Source organism: Cyanistes caeruleus, chromosome 1 (assembly GCF_971803275.1).
Source record: "Cyanistes caeruleus chromosome 1, bCyaCae1.hap1.1, whole genome shotgun sequence".
Taxonomy (NCBI): Eukaryota; Metazoa; Chordata; class Aves; order Passeriformes; family Paridae; genus Cyanistes; species Cyanistes caeruleus.
The window spans coordinates 12,144,151-12,161,852 of NC_141701.1; the positions used below are offsets into that span (position 1 = coordinate 12,144,151).

A 17,702-nucleotide genomic window follows, 5' to 3' on the forward strand; every position below is an offset into this window, starting at 1 on the left:
TTGCACTGTAGCTCAGTTCTTCCAGGAAAAGCTGAATATTGGTTACATGCAGCACTTTTTACAAAATAAGCTTGACAGTTGCCTTGTCATTTTAACCACCACAAACATCTTTAGGAAAGGCAATACATATGACAAATTTGTAGCATTTGTCTTTTCTCAGAAGTCACAGGAAAGGCTCACATGCCTGTACAAGGTCGTTATTTATGTAATTCCGATCATTTGAGCCAAAGGAGATGCATTTTGCAGTAAGCAGGCTGCTCTGAAACACGCCTTAACAAAACCTATTTTTGTGCCTTGCAGTGGCAGTAACAGGCCTGTATTTAGATACTGCAGGTCATCTTAAAACACTGACGTTTCACATGCAAGACACATCTCTAAAAACAGTACAACACTGAGTCAATAGAGCTTGTCCTACTGGTTCCTCTGAAGAGAGACTAACAAAAAGTACAGCATATCTCTATTAACACTTAGGGGGAAAAGTCAAGACTCACTGAAGGAGTTTCAAAAGACCCTAAGAGGTAACAGATCTCAGAAGGGGCAGTGAGCACTCCATTCCCACATCTCCATTTATGTCACTCAGTTCATCTCAACATGAGAAGACTTTGCCTTGCCCTGTGCCCAACCCCCTTTGCCCTCCAAAATACTAAGTCTTTTTCCATTTTCCCTCTGCTAGGAAATGCTGCAGTTCCTCCTTTGATAAGGTTTTTCTCTCTATTCATATTTACTGTTTCTACCTGTGCCACCCCATTGTCAGCTGTCCCTGTATGGCCTCCAAACACAGCATTGAACCAAAACACACTGCACTTAACTTTTAAAATAATTTCTTGTGTTACAATGAATGTCTGAGTCTCATTTTCTTTGCTTTAATTCCTGAAATTTGTCAGCATCTTTATAGCAGCCCACTACTTAGGATTTGCTTTCAGTCTTGTGCAGGGGACAATCAGTCTTACACATCAGCATTTCATTCATGTGGAACTGCCAAACTATTTTTCCCTAGCTCCAGTCATTCCATTTACTTCCACATCTTTCTGCAGACTCAAGTATTTATAGTACCCTTCTCAAAACTCAGTGTCCTCACTGAGGAGGGACTGGTGTCTGAGGTGACAGTCACACACTCCTGGGGGTGGTGGTTCTGCTGGAATTGAGATACTTAAACCCAGTGCAGAGATATGATAGGTAAACATTGTGTTGGGGACAAAGCAAGGTTAGTCAAAAACGTGAAAGAGAAAATGTGCTCCAGCTGTGGAATTTGGTTCTGTGCCAACTGTGTTCTACAGTATAACTCTATTTACTTGCATAGAAAGTGATGGAAGAATCAGACCAAGGAATCTTGTTATAAAACCTTATAACCCACATAGATCTCTATTAGCATTCCTGGAGAACTGTACTCAGAAGATTTCAGAACTGTTTAACATCACCCCCAAAGATCATCAGTCTCTTCAGAGCTTCAGTCTTTGTATCTGGTGGACAGGCTGTCCGTTTATCCTGTACTACTGTGCTACAGGAAAAGCTTGGATCAGTACTGCAAAGTCTGCAAATGGTAAGTAAAAGGACATTTTCTCACTATTAAAATACAAAATGATCCAAAATAACTCTATCACTTTCCTAACAGCAGCAAAATCCTGCAATCCTTAAATTCAGATGAGAAAAAAAAGATGCAAAAGCATTCGGTTGTCTGAACCACATGGAAAGTGTTTAAGATCATCTTTAGATCCCTACATTCAATTCTGGAAAGCAAAAAACCACAGACCCCTTTTCTAAACGTTCAAGATAGGTTGAGACATAAAATATTCCCAAAGCTTTTTTTGCAGAAAGCAAAAAATTACCCGCTTCTTCCCCCAACCCCTTCCAGAAAAGTGTTCATACAAATGCAAATCTCAAAAGTGGCTCAATCTGTTAATCCCAGTACCACACTCAAGGGACATTATTGAACAATACATCCACCACTCTCATTTACACAGGTGGGGTTAATTTCAATGCTCTTCTTATAGCACCTGGATCATATGATGAAGGGCTCCTCAAATTAAATTGGTGAAGCATTGCAATGTCATTTTTTTAAAAAAGGAATTATCACTCTTAGCAATTCTATAAGAATTCAACAAAAGGTCGAGAAAATGGGAAGTAGGGAGGAAGAACCCCTGCTCCCCATCCCGGAGCTGCCAATACCCGTGGCACAGCAGGCAAAGGAGCAACTCAGGACCTCCTCAGCATCATTTCTCATGTGAGCAGAGACTTGCCCTGGAACCCTTAACCAAAGCAATAATAATAAAAAAACATTAAAAAATAGAACAAATGTAAAAAAACAGAACAAAACACCTGCTGCATTTTGTAACCTCCTCCCTTTGCTCTCTTCTCACCTGCTGTCTTGCTGTAGGTTATTTTTTACTTTTCCCTCCTCTGCTCCTCAACTTGTGTGATGCAGTCACACCACACTTCTCCCTGTGCACATTTCCTTTAACCCTCTCTTCTCTGCTTCCTGCCCCAAAAGCTGTACCACCTATTTCCTTCCTGTTTTTCTTCTACTATAAATGTCAAATAAAACTTGAAAACCATCTTTCTCAAGTCTGCAAAAAACCCAAATAAAATCTAAACAACAGCTTGATTCGTTTTGTGTTCTCCTTCCTGCCTCGGGATTGCCAGCTCTAAAATGTGATACACAGCACAGTACCACCTGTACAGTAGTTCACTGAACGGGACTCCCACCAAGCTGAGGCTATGTAAGAACCCAAGTTAACAATACTGAAAACACCATCACCTAGTTATACCAGTGACTTTCACCCTTCATGCAGGGGAAGAAAAAAAAAAACCAACTTGAAAATAACCATTGGCAAGTTTCAAGAGGCTTCTCTTTCCTCTGGGAACCAAATACCGGGCATTTCTGAAGTGCTGTTGCTAAAATAAGGCTTTAATAGCGTATTTCAGGAAAAATTCACATTATCCAAAGAGTTTTTCAAAAACCACATGAAAACCTTGTAGCCACTAAGTCCTTCCGCCTTGGAAGCCCCCAGAGTAGGGGGGAGGCGGGTCACAGCCCCGAGCCCTCGCCAGGCACTCGCACCGCTACGGGGACAGGAGGAGGCGGAAGGAGCCGGGGATAGATCGGGGGGGGGGGGTGGTGAACCGGGACCGGAGCGGGGCAGGAGGGGCCGAGGTGATGATCCAGCCCCGGCGGCCGAGCAGGGGCTTGGGGGGGCAGAGAGGAGCCGGTGAGGACGGGAATCAGGGGCGGGGGAAGGGGCGAGACGGGCCGCAACAGTAGCAGCAGCCAGGCGGCGGGTGAGGGGCGGGGAGCAGCGGCGGCCGCGCCGTGCCCGCGGCTGTGAGCGGGGCTGGCGGGGCACGGTCCGTGTCTCTCGGGAGGGGGAGGAAGGGAAGGTGTCTCACCCAGCAGCCGCAGCAGCGCGCCCAGCAGCGCGGCGCTCACGGAGCCGCCCGGCAGCGGGGCCGAGTTGAAGATGGCGTCGATGAGGAACAGGCTCGGCACCCGCAGCGCGACCTCCAGCCCGGCCCGCAACCGCGGGCCCAGCCGCAGCTGGGGCAGCCGCGGAGGGCCCGGGGCCGCCATGCCCTGCGCGGGGGGGCAGGCGGGCCGCCTCTCCTGCCGCTGGATGAGCGGAGGGGGCGGGAGTGAAGGAAGGGAGGGCTGAAGGGAGGGAGGGCGGCCAGGAGCCGCTACCGCCCCGCGCCCGCCGCCCGGCGCGCCCGGCTCTCCCGCGCCGCCGCCTCCATGTTCCTGCCCGCCGGCCCGGGGGCGGGACCGCGCCGAGGGGGCGCATGCGCAGCCCCGCCCCTGGGACTGCCGGGGTCGATTGGGTTGGGAAAAGCGCGGAGCCGCCGGAGCCGGGCCGTGACCGGGCAGCGCCCTCAGGGCCACAGTGACCGGTCTAGTCAAACACCTCCGGGGACCGTGACCCCTCCACTTCCCGGGGCAACCCATTCCGACGTCTAATCAGCTATTCTCTGAAAAATTGCCTGACGTCCCCCCTAAACCTCTCCTGGCGCAGTTTAGGACCGTTTCCTCTCGTCCTGTCGCTGGTTTCCTGGGAGAAAAGACTGATCCGCACCTGGCTACAACCACCTTTCACGGAGTTGTAGAAAGCTATACCCTTGGTATAGATCCCCCTTGGCTCTCCTTTTCTCCAGGCTGAACACACAGAGCTGCTCCTGCTGCTCCAGATCCAGGTGCCCCAGCTCTGCTGCCTTCTCTGGACCCACTGCAGCCCCTCAAAGTCCTTCTGGAGGGGCCCAGAACTGGACACAGCACTGGACACAGCCGTGAGGTTGTGGCTGAACCACTGAGTACCACAGGACAGTCCCTGCCCTGGTCCTGCTGGTCACACTGTTCCTGACACAATCCGGGCCTCCTTGCCCAGCTGGGCACACGCTGGCTCAAATGGCAGGATGGCAGCGGGCCTGTCCATGGAATGCGCGCTTCGGCCCCTCGCATCCCTCAAGTTCCCCTAAAGCCCAATCTCATGAAAACCTCTGCCAGCCGTAAAGAGGTGTGTTCCTGCTGCAGCCCCTTGTCCCCCATCCCACACGCTTCTCATGCCTTCAGCTTTGCCCTGCCCTGTCCAGGGATGTTGGAGCATTTGGTATCATCCAGGGCTATCAGGGAGTTTTGCAGCCTGAAGGACTAATGGCCTTTAATCAGAATTCCCAGTTCTCTTGAGTCGGGTGCACAAGACCTGTCTTAGCCAATGCATAACCATAGGGAAGGGTCAGAGGAAAAAAGGCATTTTCCTTTCAAATCCTTTCTCCTTCCTCATGCATTATCACAGAAGCCACAGATACAAGGACAACTGGAAACTTCAAGCTGACTTGATTTTTCATTGAGAGCTGTAGTGATAGTCCAAGGTGTAATGGGTATGAATTAAAAGAAGAAAAATTTAGGATAGACATTAAGACGAAAGTTTTCACTGTGAGGGTGGTGAGGCACTCAAACAGGTTCCCTAGGGAGGTTGTGGCTGCCCCAACCCTGTCAGTGTTCAAAGCCAGGTTGGATGGGGCTCTGAGCAACCTGGTGTAGTGGGAGGTGTCCCATGGTAGGGCAGGTTGGGACTAGATGATCTTTAAGGTCCATACCTTAACATTCTGTGATTGTACGATTTTTACTAAATAAAGAAATAATTGCTAAATTGGAAATGTGTAACAATGTTAGCCCGTCTGAAACTGGGACATTTCCTACCCCATCCCTTGTGGGAATTAAAAACAGGCTCCAGGACACAACCGAGATGAGCTTGTGAGCCTGTTGGCATCTGCCATGCTGCAATTTCCCACCAGTGTCAGCCTCCTGCTTCACCTGCTGGGGCTCAGCCTTTGCATGAACCTCATTTGTTCATGTCTTAAGCCCTTGGAAGCCTTTCTATTGTTTGCAAAGGGGTTTGGATTAGACCACAACAGTATTGCACAGGAATTTTCCTAAGCAATGCCCCAGCTAACAAAGCCAGAAATGTTGCCAGATTGCTAAAGGATTGTATTACAAAATCCATGAACATGGACAAAGTGCTTGCTTTAATCACATGCTGAAAGGCGTAACTCTGACCTAGTGAGTCTCCCCACACCAAATAATAATAGAGGTCAGGGTTTAAAATGTGAAAACGTTTGAAGATGGCTGAATCACAGTGATTTGGACTTGCCTGAATCATTTTACTCCTCAACTAAGTATAAAGTTGCTGAATGCAAATAACAGTATTTGATTTGAAATTAAAAACAATGTAAATCAAGCACATCAGAGTACTCGATAATTTCCAGTAATCCACATGAAAATATTAATTTATATGAGGTCTAATTTCAAGAAATGAACAACTCAAAGCACTATTTATGGAAATGGCATTCCCTGACCTCCCAAAGCCCTTTCAACTTCATTTAATATTCTCATCTGTAAAGAGGATCTTAAGTCTATTTTTGAAGTACAGGCTTCAGGATCAGAGGGTATGCTGTAGTACATATTTATATTTCTTTAAGGACATGTGGATTAAATGGAACCCAGTAAATGGATTTTCAGGTTTAAATGCATTTACTGGCATATTTTACAGATGTTATTTGGGCATGTAAGTACAGTCACAGATATCTGCAAATTACTTTGTGCATGAACACTTCCAGAAAAGAAGTTGCAAACATTCCAGAAATCCTAGTAGGGTGTATCACATCAAATGAGTATGTTTTTCACAAGTTTTTCAGAAAACTTATTTGTGTTAGGACTCCTACTTTTGATTTCAGTTCAATTAAAAAAAAAAAGGTAAATCTAAACTGGATTATCAGGCACATGGGATGCAGGATGATGACATCTACTGGATATATTTCATTTTGCAATTTGTACTACCTAGATTCAAATGTGGAATAATAAACCAAATTCAGCATTGTTACACAAGCAAATCTCTACTGAATTCACTTCAGACATAGACACAAGTGCAGGAAAATTTGGCATATCTTTTTGAGAGTAAATTGCAGTCTCAACTTCTTTGTATATTTTGGGGGCTACATACTGTTCCCAGTACATTTCTATTAATACACACAAAAAAAGTTTCCATGGTTGAGTAATTCTTCTACTTTTCATTCATAAGTAACCTACAAATTAAGAAGAAAGCTGCTTTATTTGTCTGTATAGATGAATTGTTAAGGGAAAACAGTCCTGGCTCCAGATAAAGGTTGTTCACCAGAGTATTGCTGGGACTGGGTGTACTTGCCCTGGTATCAGGTGTCAGGCCCACACCCAGGACACGGCAGCATAAAAAAGGACAGGCCCTAGAGAACTGTTTTATAATAAATAAGGATGTAATATTCAAAATATTTTCAGAATAACCTAATATACCTCCTGTATGAGGCTGAGTCAGACAGATGCAGATCAGTCTATTTCCATAACAAGTCACTGGAATTCTTTGATGTTCTTTACAGTATGTGGCAGAAGGCTGGCCTTTACTCTGTTGTGTAAAAACTATTTTTGATGTATTTTTGATAGTTTGGAGTGGTCAAAATTCATATTATTTTTTTCAAAAACTGTTAATATTTTTCCATCTGATAATTTTAGAAAAAGAGGAACTGCATAAGTACAAATTATCAGCTGTATTACTCACATGCCTTGAATTAACTGGACATAAGGGAATTTTTATTATCTTCTGGAATGGTAGAACAGTCTGTTTTCTTTATCAGTCTGCTGAGACCATGCTTAGAGGCTGTGCCTATATATTATGACCAAATTTAAACCCACTTTTTAGCAAAACAACTTTAGATTTCTTGAAACTCCCCCATTTACTTAAATGCTCTCATGACCCTTTGAGGCAAAGGCTTTATTGGATTAATGCAAGTGCTCACATCAGATAGCAATGTGAGCACTTGTGAAAAAATCACATAGTCTTGCAAAAATCACATTTTTATAATTAAAAATGAATAAAAATGTAGGGAAGGTTTTAAGATTAGGTCTGGGTTTTTTTTTCTGAACTACAAGATCTTGAAAAACTAAATGCACATAATACATTTGCCTTGAAACACCCTGTGTACATTTAGCATGATTCAGTAACAGTAATTTTTGTAAGAATGAAAACAGTTGTCTCCTAAGAAAAACAGTGAAAACACACATGTCAAAATTGTGTTTTAGTTTGCAATGCATGTAGCAATCCATTAACTATTCCCAAATTTCATTTTTCCTTTCCAGAGACCTTTTGCAGTGGATTCCCTGATATCCTATTGCATTCCTCATATAAGAATAAAGCTCTGTACAATGTATCTTTCTTTTTGTTGTAGCAGTTTTTCATAATGATCACTAAGGATCTGTACAATCTGTATTTTGGACTGAAACAAAAACCAAAGACTCATGAAAGGAACCTAATGTTTTTCTTCTCCTGGGATGATCTTACATTAAATAGACTGATCTGCATTTTTAAAAAGCCAAATATCAATGTTTTATTAATGTGGGCTTTGGTGGCTTGAGCAGGCAGCTGTGCCCTGGTGAAGCAGCTTTGTGCTTCCTGCAGAGAACAGCCTGTGGCCCAGCCCTGCCTGGCTGCAGCAGCAGCCTGGAGCTGTTGATGTGAGCACTGCTGGGACAGCAAAGTGCCTCCCCAGGCACAAAGATGCACAGGCTCTCCTACATCTCTTGTGTTCAGTGCAGACAGACTTGCATATGGGGACTGCCAATGCAGTAATGGCAAAATATTTAAAGATGAATGAACATATTGCTCATGTGTGTATTTTTAATATTATTATTATTATTAAAGACACCAGTAGTCTTTATCCAAGAGTAGTTTATATCTGTGTCTTCTGAAGAGAAAAAAGCAAATCAAAATAACATTTTAAAAGCTAATTTAATTAATTTAAGGTAAAACCTGTAAATATAGTGATTGACCTAGGGATCTTCTGGATATATTAAAAATTTCCCTACAAAAATTAATGTGGTTGAGATTTGTTATTAAGTTTTGGTTTTACTCCTTCTCTACAGCTAAATCCCATGGGCTTAGATAGCATGTCTTAAAAGGTGCAAACAAAGCAGAAAGAGATTTACTTATAATTAACATGTAGCAAACCAAATTGTAATAACTTGTTTGTGTGAAGGATTGATTTTGATTTCTCATCTTAATGATGTGACAGTGTCTGTAACATGAGCACTGCATCAGGCAGTCTTCAATACATGGAACTGTTGGAGCAAGTCCGGAGGAGGCCACCAAGATGATCCAAAGGATGGAGCACGTCTCCTATGAGGAAAGCTTGAGGGAGTTTGTTTTGTTCAGTCTGGAAAAGAGAAGGTTTTGGGGTGGCCTGATTGTGGCTTTCCAGTACTTGAAGGGAATTACAGAAAAGATGGAGAGGGTCTTCTTGAAAGGGCATCCAGTGACAGGACAAAGGGGAATGGCTTCAATCTGAAAGATGATAGGTTTAGATTAGATAGCAGGAAGAAATTCTCTGCTATGAGGGTGGTGAGGCACTGGCACAGGTTGCCCAGAGAAATTGTGGATGCCCTGTCCCTGGAAGTGTTTAAGGCAATGTTGGCTGGGGGTCTGAGCAACCTGGTCTAGTGAAGGGTATCCCTGTCTGCAGCAGGGGGATTGGAATTTGTGTGAGCTTTAAAGGTCCCTTCCAACTCAGGCCATTCTGTGATTGCATGGTTCTATGACTCTGTTCCCTTTAGTGGAGCATGGTGTTATTATGCGTTATTATTTGAAGGGAATGCTTACTTGAAAAGTTTGAAGCGCCCAAAGATTTTTCTGTCTTGACAAAGCAAGGCAAGTGCTGGAGAGTCAAAGCACATGGACAAGCCTTGGGTCATCTCTGGCAGGAGACAAGAATAACCTACAAGTGCATCATCTGTATGAGGAGAACTTCTTAATTCTGTAATTTTCCCATTGTCCTTTAATGACAAATTTTTCATTTTCTTTAAAATAAATGATTGCTAAGAAATGTGTTAGACCTTGCTGGTCATGGCTTTACAGTTTTCTACTGAACAAAACCATGCAGATAAAAAGCCTTTGGTCTTTGCCTTCTGTGAAAATAAAAAGGGGCTAAGAGAACAAAGTATATTAATAGTTGCCCGTTGGCCCAATTGTCTCATTTGCTATCTCTGGCCAGCATGCTTAGCGAGGAAACAAGAAAGAGGGACACAAGGGATGTGTCTCAGGACTGCAGCCCCCTTCCTGCATCTCTCCTGCTGTGGAAGGAATGTACTGGTGGACAGCTCCATGTGGCTGCCAGCCAGGGCCCTGGCCAGCTCCTGCCCGAGGCACCATGCCCAGGGCAGCCCTCCCCTCTGGCTTCCTCAGCTCCACATCCCCTCTCTGCCGGGGCTGTGGGAAATGCACCACTTAAGATCGCTTCTCCCGGATCCCTCCTGATCCTCGCTGCTGTTGTTTTGTTTTCCAAGCACTACATGGAGAAATGTCTGTCTTTTCCACGTCTCCACTCACATATTGCAGCTCCTGCTGCAGCGATCTGCCTTCTTTCCCAGAGCTGCTGACCCTGTATTCCAGACCTGATCTGAAGACATAACTAAGTAAGCAGAAACCAAAAGAATTAATAAAGATCCTTTTCTTTTTTTCATTATTGCCATATAATCCTTTGTCTCCTGCCATTGTTTTTGAGTGTTTGAGTGCATCTTGCTTGAGACAGGCAGTATTATGAGCTTGCCTGTTGTGTATCATCCCCTTTCTTAGTGGTTTTCCCAGCCCCCTAATCCTGTTATTAATCCACAGTGAAAAAAACAGTACAAATTGCATACTCAATAAAAACAGGTCTAGAATGTCAAAATAGTAAAATATATTAAATATATATAAATATATATATAAATATATTAAAATATATATTAAAATAATATAATATATTAAAAGTATCTCAGACCAGATGCTAGAAAATTGTCCTAAGAATTAATATTAATTTTATTTCTAATATTTCTGTATTTTAATATTAGTTTAGTTAATTAGTTAGGTTCTGTTCTGTAGCTGTTCCTGGCTATTTCTTCTTGTAATAAAGGTTCAGTATCTATTTGTTCAAAGGAAAATGTCTCTGCTAAAACAGGCAGGAAGCTGCAACACTCTGACAGCTGGTGCAGCACATTTTTTCAATTGCCAGACAACAGCTCAGAAATGGTGTGCCTGAGAGGGAGAAATTGAAATGATTGTGATACTTTGTGTGGAGCACATGAAAAAGCACATGCTGCCCTCACAGCAGTTTTTCTGACCTCAGCCATGCTTTGTGTTAGGCAGCTGTAAATGTAAGAAATAAAATGCAGATCTAGTGTTTATTTTTAGACTAATTAATGAAAATTTTCCCTGTGAAACAACAAATTAAATAACAGCTGTACATATAGAACCTTTCACTATATGTTGTTTTTTGTAGCTAAGGAGATGAATTATGCATTGCACTCAGTATTTTTTCCCCTTACAAGGTGATGCGTGGCTGCATGTGGGGCATTTGTATCACTGAAAGGCAAGATCTGCCTATTCTAATTCAATATTTGCTCAGATATTTAGTAACATCTGGAATGCATTTACAGAACTCCTGATTTACAAAGCAAAGTAACAGAGGGCAAGGCACGTTCCTTGAGTTTGGGGCTCAATATTCATTTTACCATTTGTGCTATTTGTTTTGTGAAAGACAGAAGCGGAGAGAATCAGAATTTTACTGGAAACTGGCCATGTCACAGCAGAAAATGTGGTCTTCCTGAAAAACCCTGCCTTGTAAAGGAAGTCTTGTTTGTGAAACACCAGTCTCCCTGTCACCCCTGAGCTGAGCCTTGCTGCCAGGCCTTGCCTCTGCCTTGAGCTTCACGCTGCAATTCCCAGTCTCACTGAACTCCACTGGCAGTACAAAGCCTCAGTGGAAAAAATTCACAGTGGAAAACCTCAACTTTCTGAAGTCACATAGGGCACAACCCTGCCCCTAGATCCCCTGTCCTCTGCCTACACAATTGCAAACAGGAACTGGTTGCTAATCTGTGGGCTACTAAATTTAGCTGGTGACTGATAGCTGAAAACAGCTCACAGTCAGGATTGTACTGCTGGTCACCAGCACCTGTAGCTAGATAACACCAGCTAGCTGATACAAAACTAGGTGAAAATAATTGACTGTGTCAGCAGCTCTCTATAGTAGCACTGAAATAATAATAATAGTAACAATAACAATAATAACTATTATTATTGTTATTGTAATTGTGCCTACATACTGAAAAGAATATTTTTTATACTTTTTACTGAAATTATGCATCTCTCAGGATGATTTCAGTCTTCAGAAGAGTTGATCTGGGAGATACATGTTCACAGACAACATGAGTGAGACAAAAGTAGAAAGAATGCAGAATTATACAGGAAACTAGATCTGCCATGGCAGAAGATGTGATTTTCCTGAAAGATCCTCCCTGGCTGAGGAGGATATCAAGGTGAATATCAAACTCTAGTACTGGCTTTAATTACAGCCACATCAAATATTTATGTTGGAACCTAATACCATATGGACTTTGTTCAGCCTCACCTTCCACTGCAAGGTTAGTGTTTAATAACTATTTATAAAAACTGTAATTCCAGTTTTGATCAACACTAGATTCCTATAAAGGCCACTGAAACATGTGGTTTAAATGTAAAAGCAGCATAATAATACAGGCTTTAAGCCAAATGTTTATTTTGAATAAATGAATTTTGGGATATTTGCAGGTATGAAGACAGAAACAAAAACTCATGAAAATCTTTGTGAATCAAGAAAGATGAATTTTGCACAGTTTGAAAGCTAAATTCTTCTTGATAGGGGAACTTCCCAAAGCAAAATTTCACTTCAAACTGCTTCCTTGGGTTGTTGTGTTAACAGCTGGGAAAGCCTGGGTGGTATAGACACTTGAGAGTGCATTTCCAGCCAGCCCTGTGATGCTTGGTGGCCTGGCCAGAAGATGGCAAGCTTGTTTTGTGGGAGAAGAGAACCGTGCCAGGCAGACAGGTGTTCTGGTGGTGTAAGAATCAAAAACTTCACAGTCAAGATTACAAATGCTAACATTATTTACACGATCCTTGTAGTGCTTGAACTGAGATAAGGAAAGAGACAAAACCTTTGATAATTTACAGCTGCACATGCACGGGGGGAGGGAGGAAGCACTTGAGGAGGCAAATCCCTCCAATCCCACTGACATGGGATGTGCTCCAGAGGAATGCAGCAGGTGCCAGCCTTGCACCTCTGCTGGCCCACATTTAGTGTCTGTCTCTGTAAGAGCAGTTCTTGAACAGCCACGGAAGATCACACACAGGTAACAAATAGTACCCAGCATCTTCTTCCAGATCTGGGCTTTCTGACCCAGCACCCACCCTCACAATGGGCAGGAGATGTCTTTTCATGCCTTATGAAGTGACAGTGAATTACAATCTTCAGTTAATTATTTGCTTTGTTCTGCTATTTCTTTATTTCCTTCCATACCTTTGGCATGGGGAGGAGCAAGGACAGGCATGCAGTGAATTTAGATACTGCTTTACAGCCTGGCACTTCTCTCTCTCAGCTATCAAAGACTGGCAGTTCCTGATTGCTTTCCAGAATGGCACACAGTCCTTTTACTTCCTTAGAAGTAGAATAATTCTGTCTAGTGTTCCAGCCACTGGTAACTGAATAAAGCTCTTTGTTTATCAACTCATTTTTGAGTTGGCTGGAAGTGCAGATTGGAGAAAGCAAAATGCCTGCTTCCCAGTAGGGCCTGAACATTCAGATTCTGCGAAGCTCCTATTCACTGACCTGGCATTCCCCACTGTGCAAATAGTCTCTGTAGGGAAGACTAAATTGAAGGGATACATTTACCCCTTAGGGCAAAGTGTCGTGATGCTCATAATGCCTCTGAACTTACTGGAGATCATGTCATAGTTTTGGACCATGACTACAAGAAGTGTGACTTTCTAGACGAGGGAGCTTTAGTGTAGCTGTAAGATACTCTGCTCTAGTAGAAATCTGAATTGCTGACACTGATTTTCATTTGTAGCCTTTAGCTGATCTATCAGATATCCTGGGCACAGGTCCCTGGTTCCCCTAAGGATGAGGACAGAGGTCTTGAACTTAATTACACTTTGTAATATGAACTGTCAGAGGGAGCAAAGGACTGGGCTGTGAAGAGATTAGGCAGTATTACATAGACTTTTGTCAAAGGTTTTAGGCCAGATGTGTTGTATCACTGTGATTCAGCTGATTCAAAGGTACAAAATGTTTCCCACTGCTGTGGACTGTTTTAGGGGAGCTGTTGGGGGCCTCAGACAACATTTTAGTCCACAGAAGTGGCTCAACATGATGGCTCAGATGGGTGGGGTTTGAGTGTTGATAATGCTTGAATTGGATTCCTCAGACAAGGTCATGAAGGGCTACATTTATTTATGGACCAGAGAGACAACGGATCCTCTGTAAAATGTTCAGTTTTCTGTCATTGCACAGGGCGGGCTCAAACACTAATGCTGTCCAAACACTTCAGTCACTTTGGACACAGATGGACTCAATGATCCAACCTTTACAATTCTATGATTCTATGACTTTGCTTGCAGTGGAGCTAAGGAGTGGAACAGAATTTTTGGAAAAGAAGGTTGATGCAAACAAAATAGAACATACCACAAAGAGGAGAAATGCTTTTTTTTCCCATGCATTTTCACTATGGTTGACTTTTGCTAAGATAATTTTCATATGCATGTTCTGAGCAGCTAGGAATGTCAAGAACAAGGAATTAAACAGAAATTTCAGATGTTTCAGTGATCAAAAGTGTGTGTGGAAATGATACAGGATGGAGAGATTTCTTCTGCTAATTTGAAAATACTGTAGCTTTTCCAGAAATTTCAAATATTCCTGACAAGGATGATGTTATAGTGAGGTTGAGGAAGAAGAAGTTATCCTCTCATCTCCATTTTTTAATTTAAGATAAGATGTATTTCTTCTAGTTGAAAGCATTGTAGCCTTCAAAAGAAAACATATCCATACACCAGTCGATTTTTTGAGGATAAAATGACCAGATCACGTTTCTGCATTCCTTCTGAGGGCAGAAAAAAAGTGGATGACATAATATGCACCAAAAGATTATTATTCAATTAAGTATTACAGAAGTCTTTCCATCTCCAAAGGCAACTCAACACAGTGATGAGCTTCCTAGTAAGATGTGGAAATTCTACTATTGATGGGTTTTATAACAGGAGGACAGAGAAGTATCTATGAGGATTTATTTTTATGCCTCCTATCAGTGTATTGATTTACAGAACATTCATAATTAATTTCTATATAGTAAATGATGGAGTGTTTCCAATGTTTGTATTGTGCCTCTGTGATGTGCTCTGTTCTGCTCTGTTCTGTTCTATTCTATTCTGTTTAGCTGCACAGTATCTCTTCAAGGTGCATTGAACTTTGAAAGGCATCATGCTGGGAAAAAAAAATCTAGAAGGAAAAAATACTTCTCTTCTACTGGCTTGGCAGTTCTTCTGTCCAGCTCAGTGTTTCCACACAAGCCATGTGCCAGGACTGCTTTTGAAGAAATGTTCATGGAATTTCACCTTTAGTTTTCCCCAGTCTGTCATGACAATTCTTACAAAAGGATTTATTTGCACTGTCAGAAAAAAAAAATGGTGCATTCTCCTTTCTGAGAGTCAGATTCTTGGTCCCCACACAGGATCTTATTAAACAGGATTCACTCCTTACAGCTCAGTGCTGGGAGAAACCTTTGCAAAATTGCAGTGGATGATTCCCAGATGTTTTGGCCAGGCTGTCCAGAGTGCTACTGTAAGTCATTCTGCTCACCCATCTCTGAAATCCTACGAAGAAGAGATAATGTGGAGGGCTCACAGTGGCTTTAGCAGGATTTGGATCAGGCCATCTGGCTAAATTTTCTTGATCTGTTTGAACCAATGGACTTCTGTGTCGCTGGTGAAATGGGTGGTCCCTGGTTTAATCCTTGTCCTCCCTTCATCCCATCATGGAGCTTTATGTGGCTTCACAATGAACCAGACTATGGAGTGAGCATCTTTTCCCAGCCCCAGATTAGTTCCCTGATTTGCATTATCCCATGAACATGTGATTGCAATTCTGGCCTGAGGAAGCAGATGGGATCACACACAAAAGCAGGGATAAAGACAGATCCAACTGTTCCAGATCCACTGCATTGAATATGAGCGAACATCCTTTGAAGACCTGTTTATACCCTTTTTCATTATCAGTGTCCCAAAACCTTGCAGTTCACATATGGCAAAGACTGTAACTATAGGTGCAAGGAGTTTTAGTAGCTTTTCCATTATCTTTCCTTGACTGAAAGGACTATCTCTTGGGAGTCAGAATTGGCCTTTTGAAAAAAGACATTATCTAAATAAATTCAAAACAAAACAATACAAAACCCCAAAACAAAAAAAACCCAAACCAAAACAAAAAACCCAACCAAACAAAAAACTGCAAAAAACCCCAAACAAACAAAAAAAACCTGCCAAAAACAAACAACTCTGAAAACTCCCAGTAATCCCTTTTGGTGAGGCTCTTCACAGGAAGAATACGTGTCATATTGTCAGACTGGCTCATACACCTAACCAAACAGGCCTGTGCTAATTGTGGGAGGGAGGAGAAAGCAATGGAAAGAGCTTAGTACATTAGACCTCAGAGTAATGCTTCTGACTATCCAGGGCTAAGTGGTCCATCCCATTATTCTCTCTCTTGCTGCAGATTTTTGTAGCACTTTGTTTTTTGGTTTTTTTTCCCCTAAGCCATTTTAAAAATAGAAACTGTCATAACAGGAATGCTTTTCTTCTTGTGTTGGAAGGCAACAAATTACAAATGTGCCACTGGAAAATGATGCATAGGTATGTGTGTTTATGAACTTCATATTTTTCAAAGCAAAATTAGTCTCAAGAAAAAAACCAAAATAATTCTGGTTGTTGCCCAAAGTCAGTTATACAGGGACCACTTATAGCGTTGGTATCATTCCATCTTTGTTAAATGTTCTTAGAGACATTTTGAACCACCCATTCCTGTTCCCACCAAGTCATGTTGCCAGATTCAATCAATATTTCATTTCTGTCTGGATTTTTGTCTCAGCAACCAGCCTAATACACTGGTTTTACCTTTTCTTCTTTTAGATTTTGTGTATTAAAGTAACATCCAGGATTTATATGATGGAATAACATTTAGCCATTAGAACAATTTGTCAGCTATTCTCAGATTTTTGAGCTCAGTGGAATGAAGAAAACCAGCTGAGTCTGTGACAAATGAGGAACGTTTTTCCAGAATCAGCATTATTTTTGTCTAATGACACAAAAATCAAGCAGAGCTGTCTAAATCTAAATATTTTTCTTCAACTCTTAAGAGAAAAATGATTAGGACTACAGCCATTTACCTCGTTTCTTCTACTGTAACAGCTGGCATTGCATTAATAACAGTGATTTGTATAAATTCCAGCAATACTGTGGCATGTACTGCATGGTCTGCAATCAGTGCAAATTCAGTTCATTTCAGATGGAAGGTACCTGGGGGTGATTTCTCCTTAGTTGATGAAAATTGAATGATCTGAGGGATAGGATTTGAAGCTCTATTATTTGAAATGAAGCCTGACAGGACTTTATGTTTCTAATATAAACATTATAGAGACAGATGACAACCATTACTTAAGCAAGATACAAATATGTGCATAACAGAAGCTGTTTTTCTTACCTGTGGCAGTTCTGAGCCCTCAACGCTTGTGCTGTCGAATGGAAACTCCACAGTTTTCAACAGTTTTCAACAGTTTTCTCCCACTACAAGCCCTCTTTCTCTTGTTGCATTTGTCATTCCAGTCACTATCAAATATTAACAGCTCTTTTAAAGGAAGGAATAAAAAATATACACGTATTATACCATATAATATAATCAGATTTGAAAGCATTTTCTTTTGTAGCTCCTATATTTCCCTGTGTTCTTTCTCATTATACTTAATATAACTACACTTTTAAAACATATTGTGTGCAGCATGTCTTTCTGTGAGATCCAAGACGCACATTGTAAGTTCTCTGATGGTTACAGAAGGCAGCAGAGTGGGGAATTACAGGTCACCTAAACCTGGCTGGGATAAAAGTGTTAACCAGTAATGCATAGAGAACATTCCTGGGTTGGACTAGGGGGATTAAAAACCATGAGCTGATTATGCTAATTTTCTTCATCTCCTGATGTCTTTGGATTTCTTCATGGAAGTTCAAAGGAAAATTTCCAGTGATTTGTGTATAGACATATTTCACCCTTAATTTCCCAGAAAGATATCTGCTTTATAT

At 42.0% G+C, this 17,702-nt stretch overlaps 1 protein-coding gene and 1 long non-coding RNA gene across 6 annotated transcripts in view; one reads left to right on the forward strand and one right to left on the reverse strand.

Annotated features, from left to right (window-relative positions):
- Positions 1–17,702, reverse strand: part of RNF139 (ring finger protein 139) — a 40,944-nt gene that overhangs the window by 4,664 nt on the left and 18,578 nt on the right. For 3 of the 5 annotated variants that reach the window (XM_086878270.1, XM_086878338.1, XM_086878388.1), the window contains one exon: positions 17,110–17,253. Coding sequence is in view for 1 of the 5 variants with exons in the window: in XM_086878518.1 (XP_086734644.1) it covers positions 3,385–3,565 (181 nt within the window). In the remaining 4 variants the exon portion in view is untranslated. Of the gene's footprint in view, positions 1–3,384; positions 3,743–17,109; positions 17,254–17,702 lie in introns of those variants that run through there. The other 2 variants (XM_086878450.1, XM_086878518.1) reach the window with 2 other exon arrangements.
- On the forward strand, positions 1,359–2,602 carry LOC147655306 (uncharacterized). The gene is made up of 2 exons (XR_015284211.1): positions 1,359–1,540; positions 2,081–2,602. It is a non-coding gene; the product is annotated as an uncharacterized LOC147655306 (long non-coding RNA).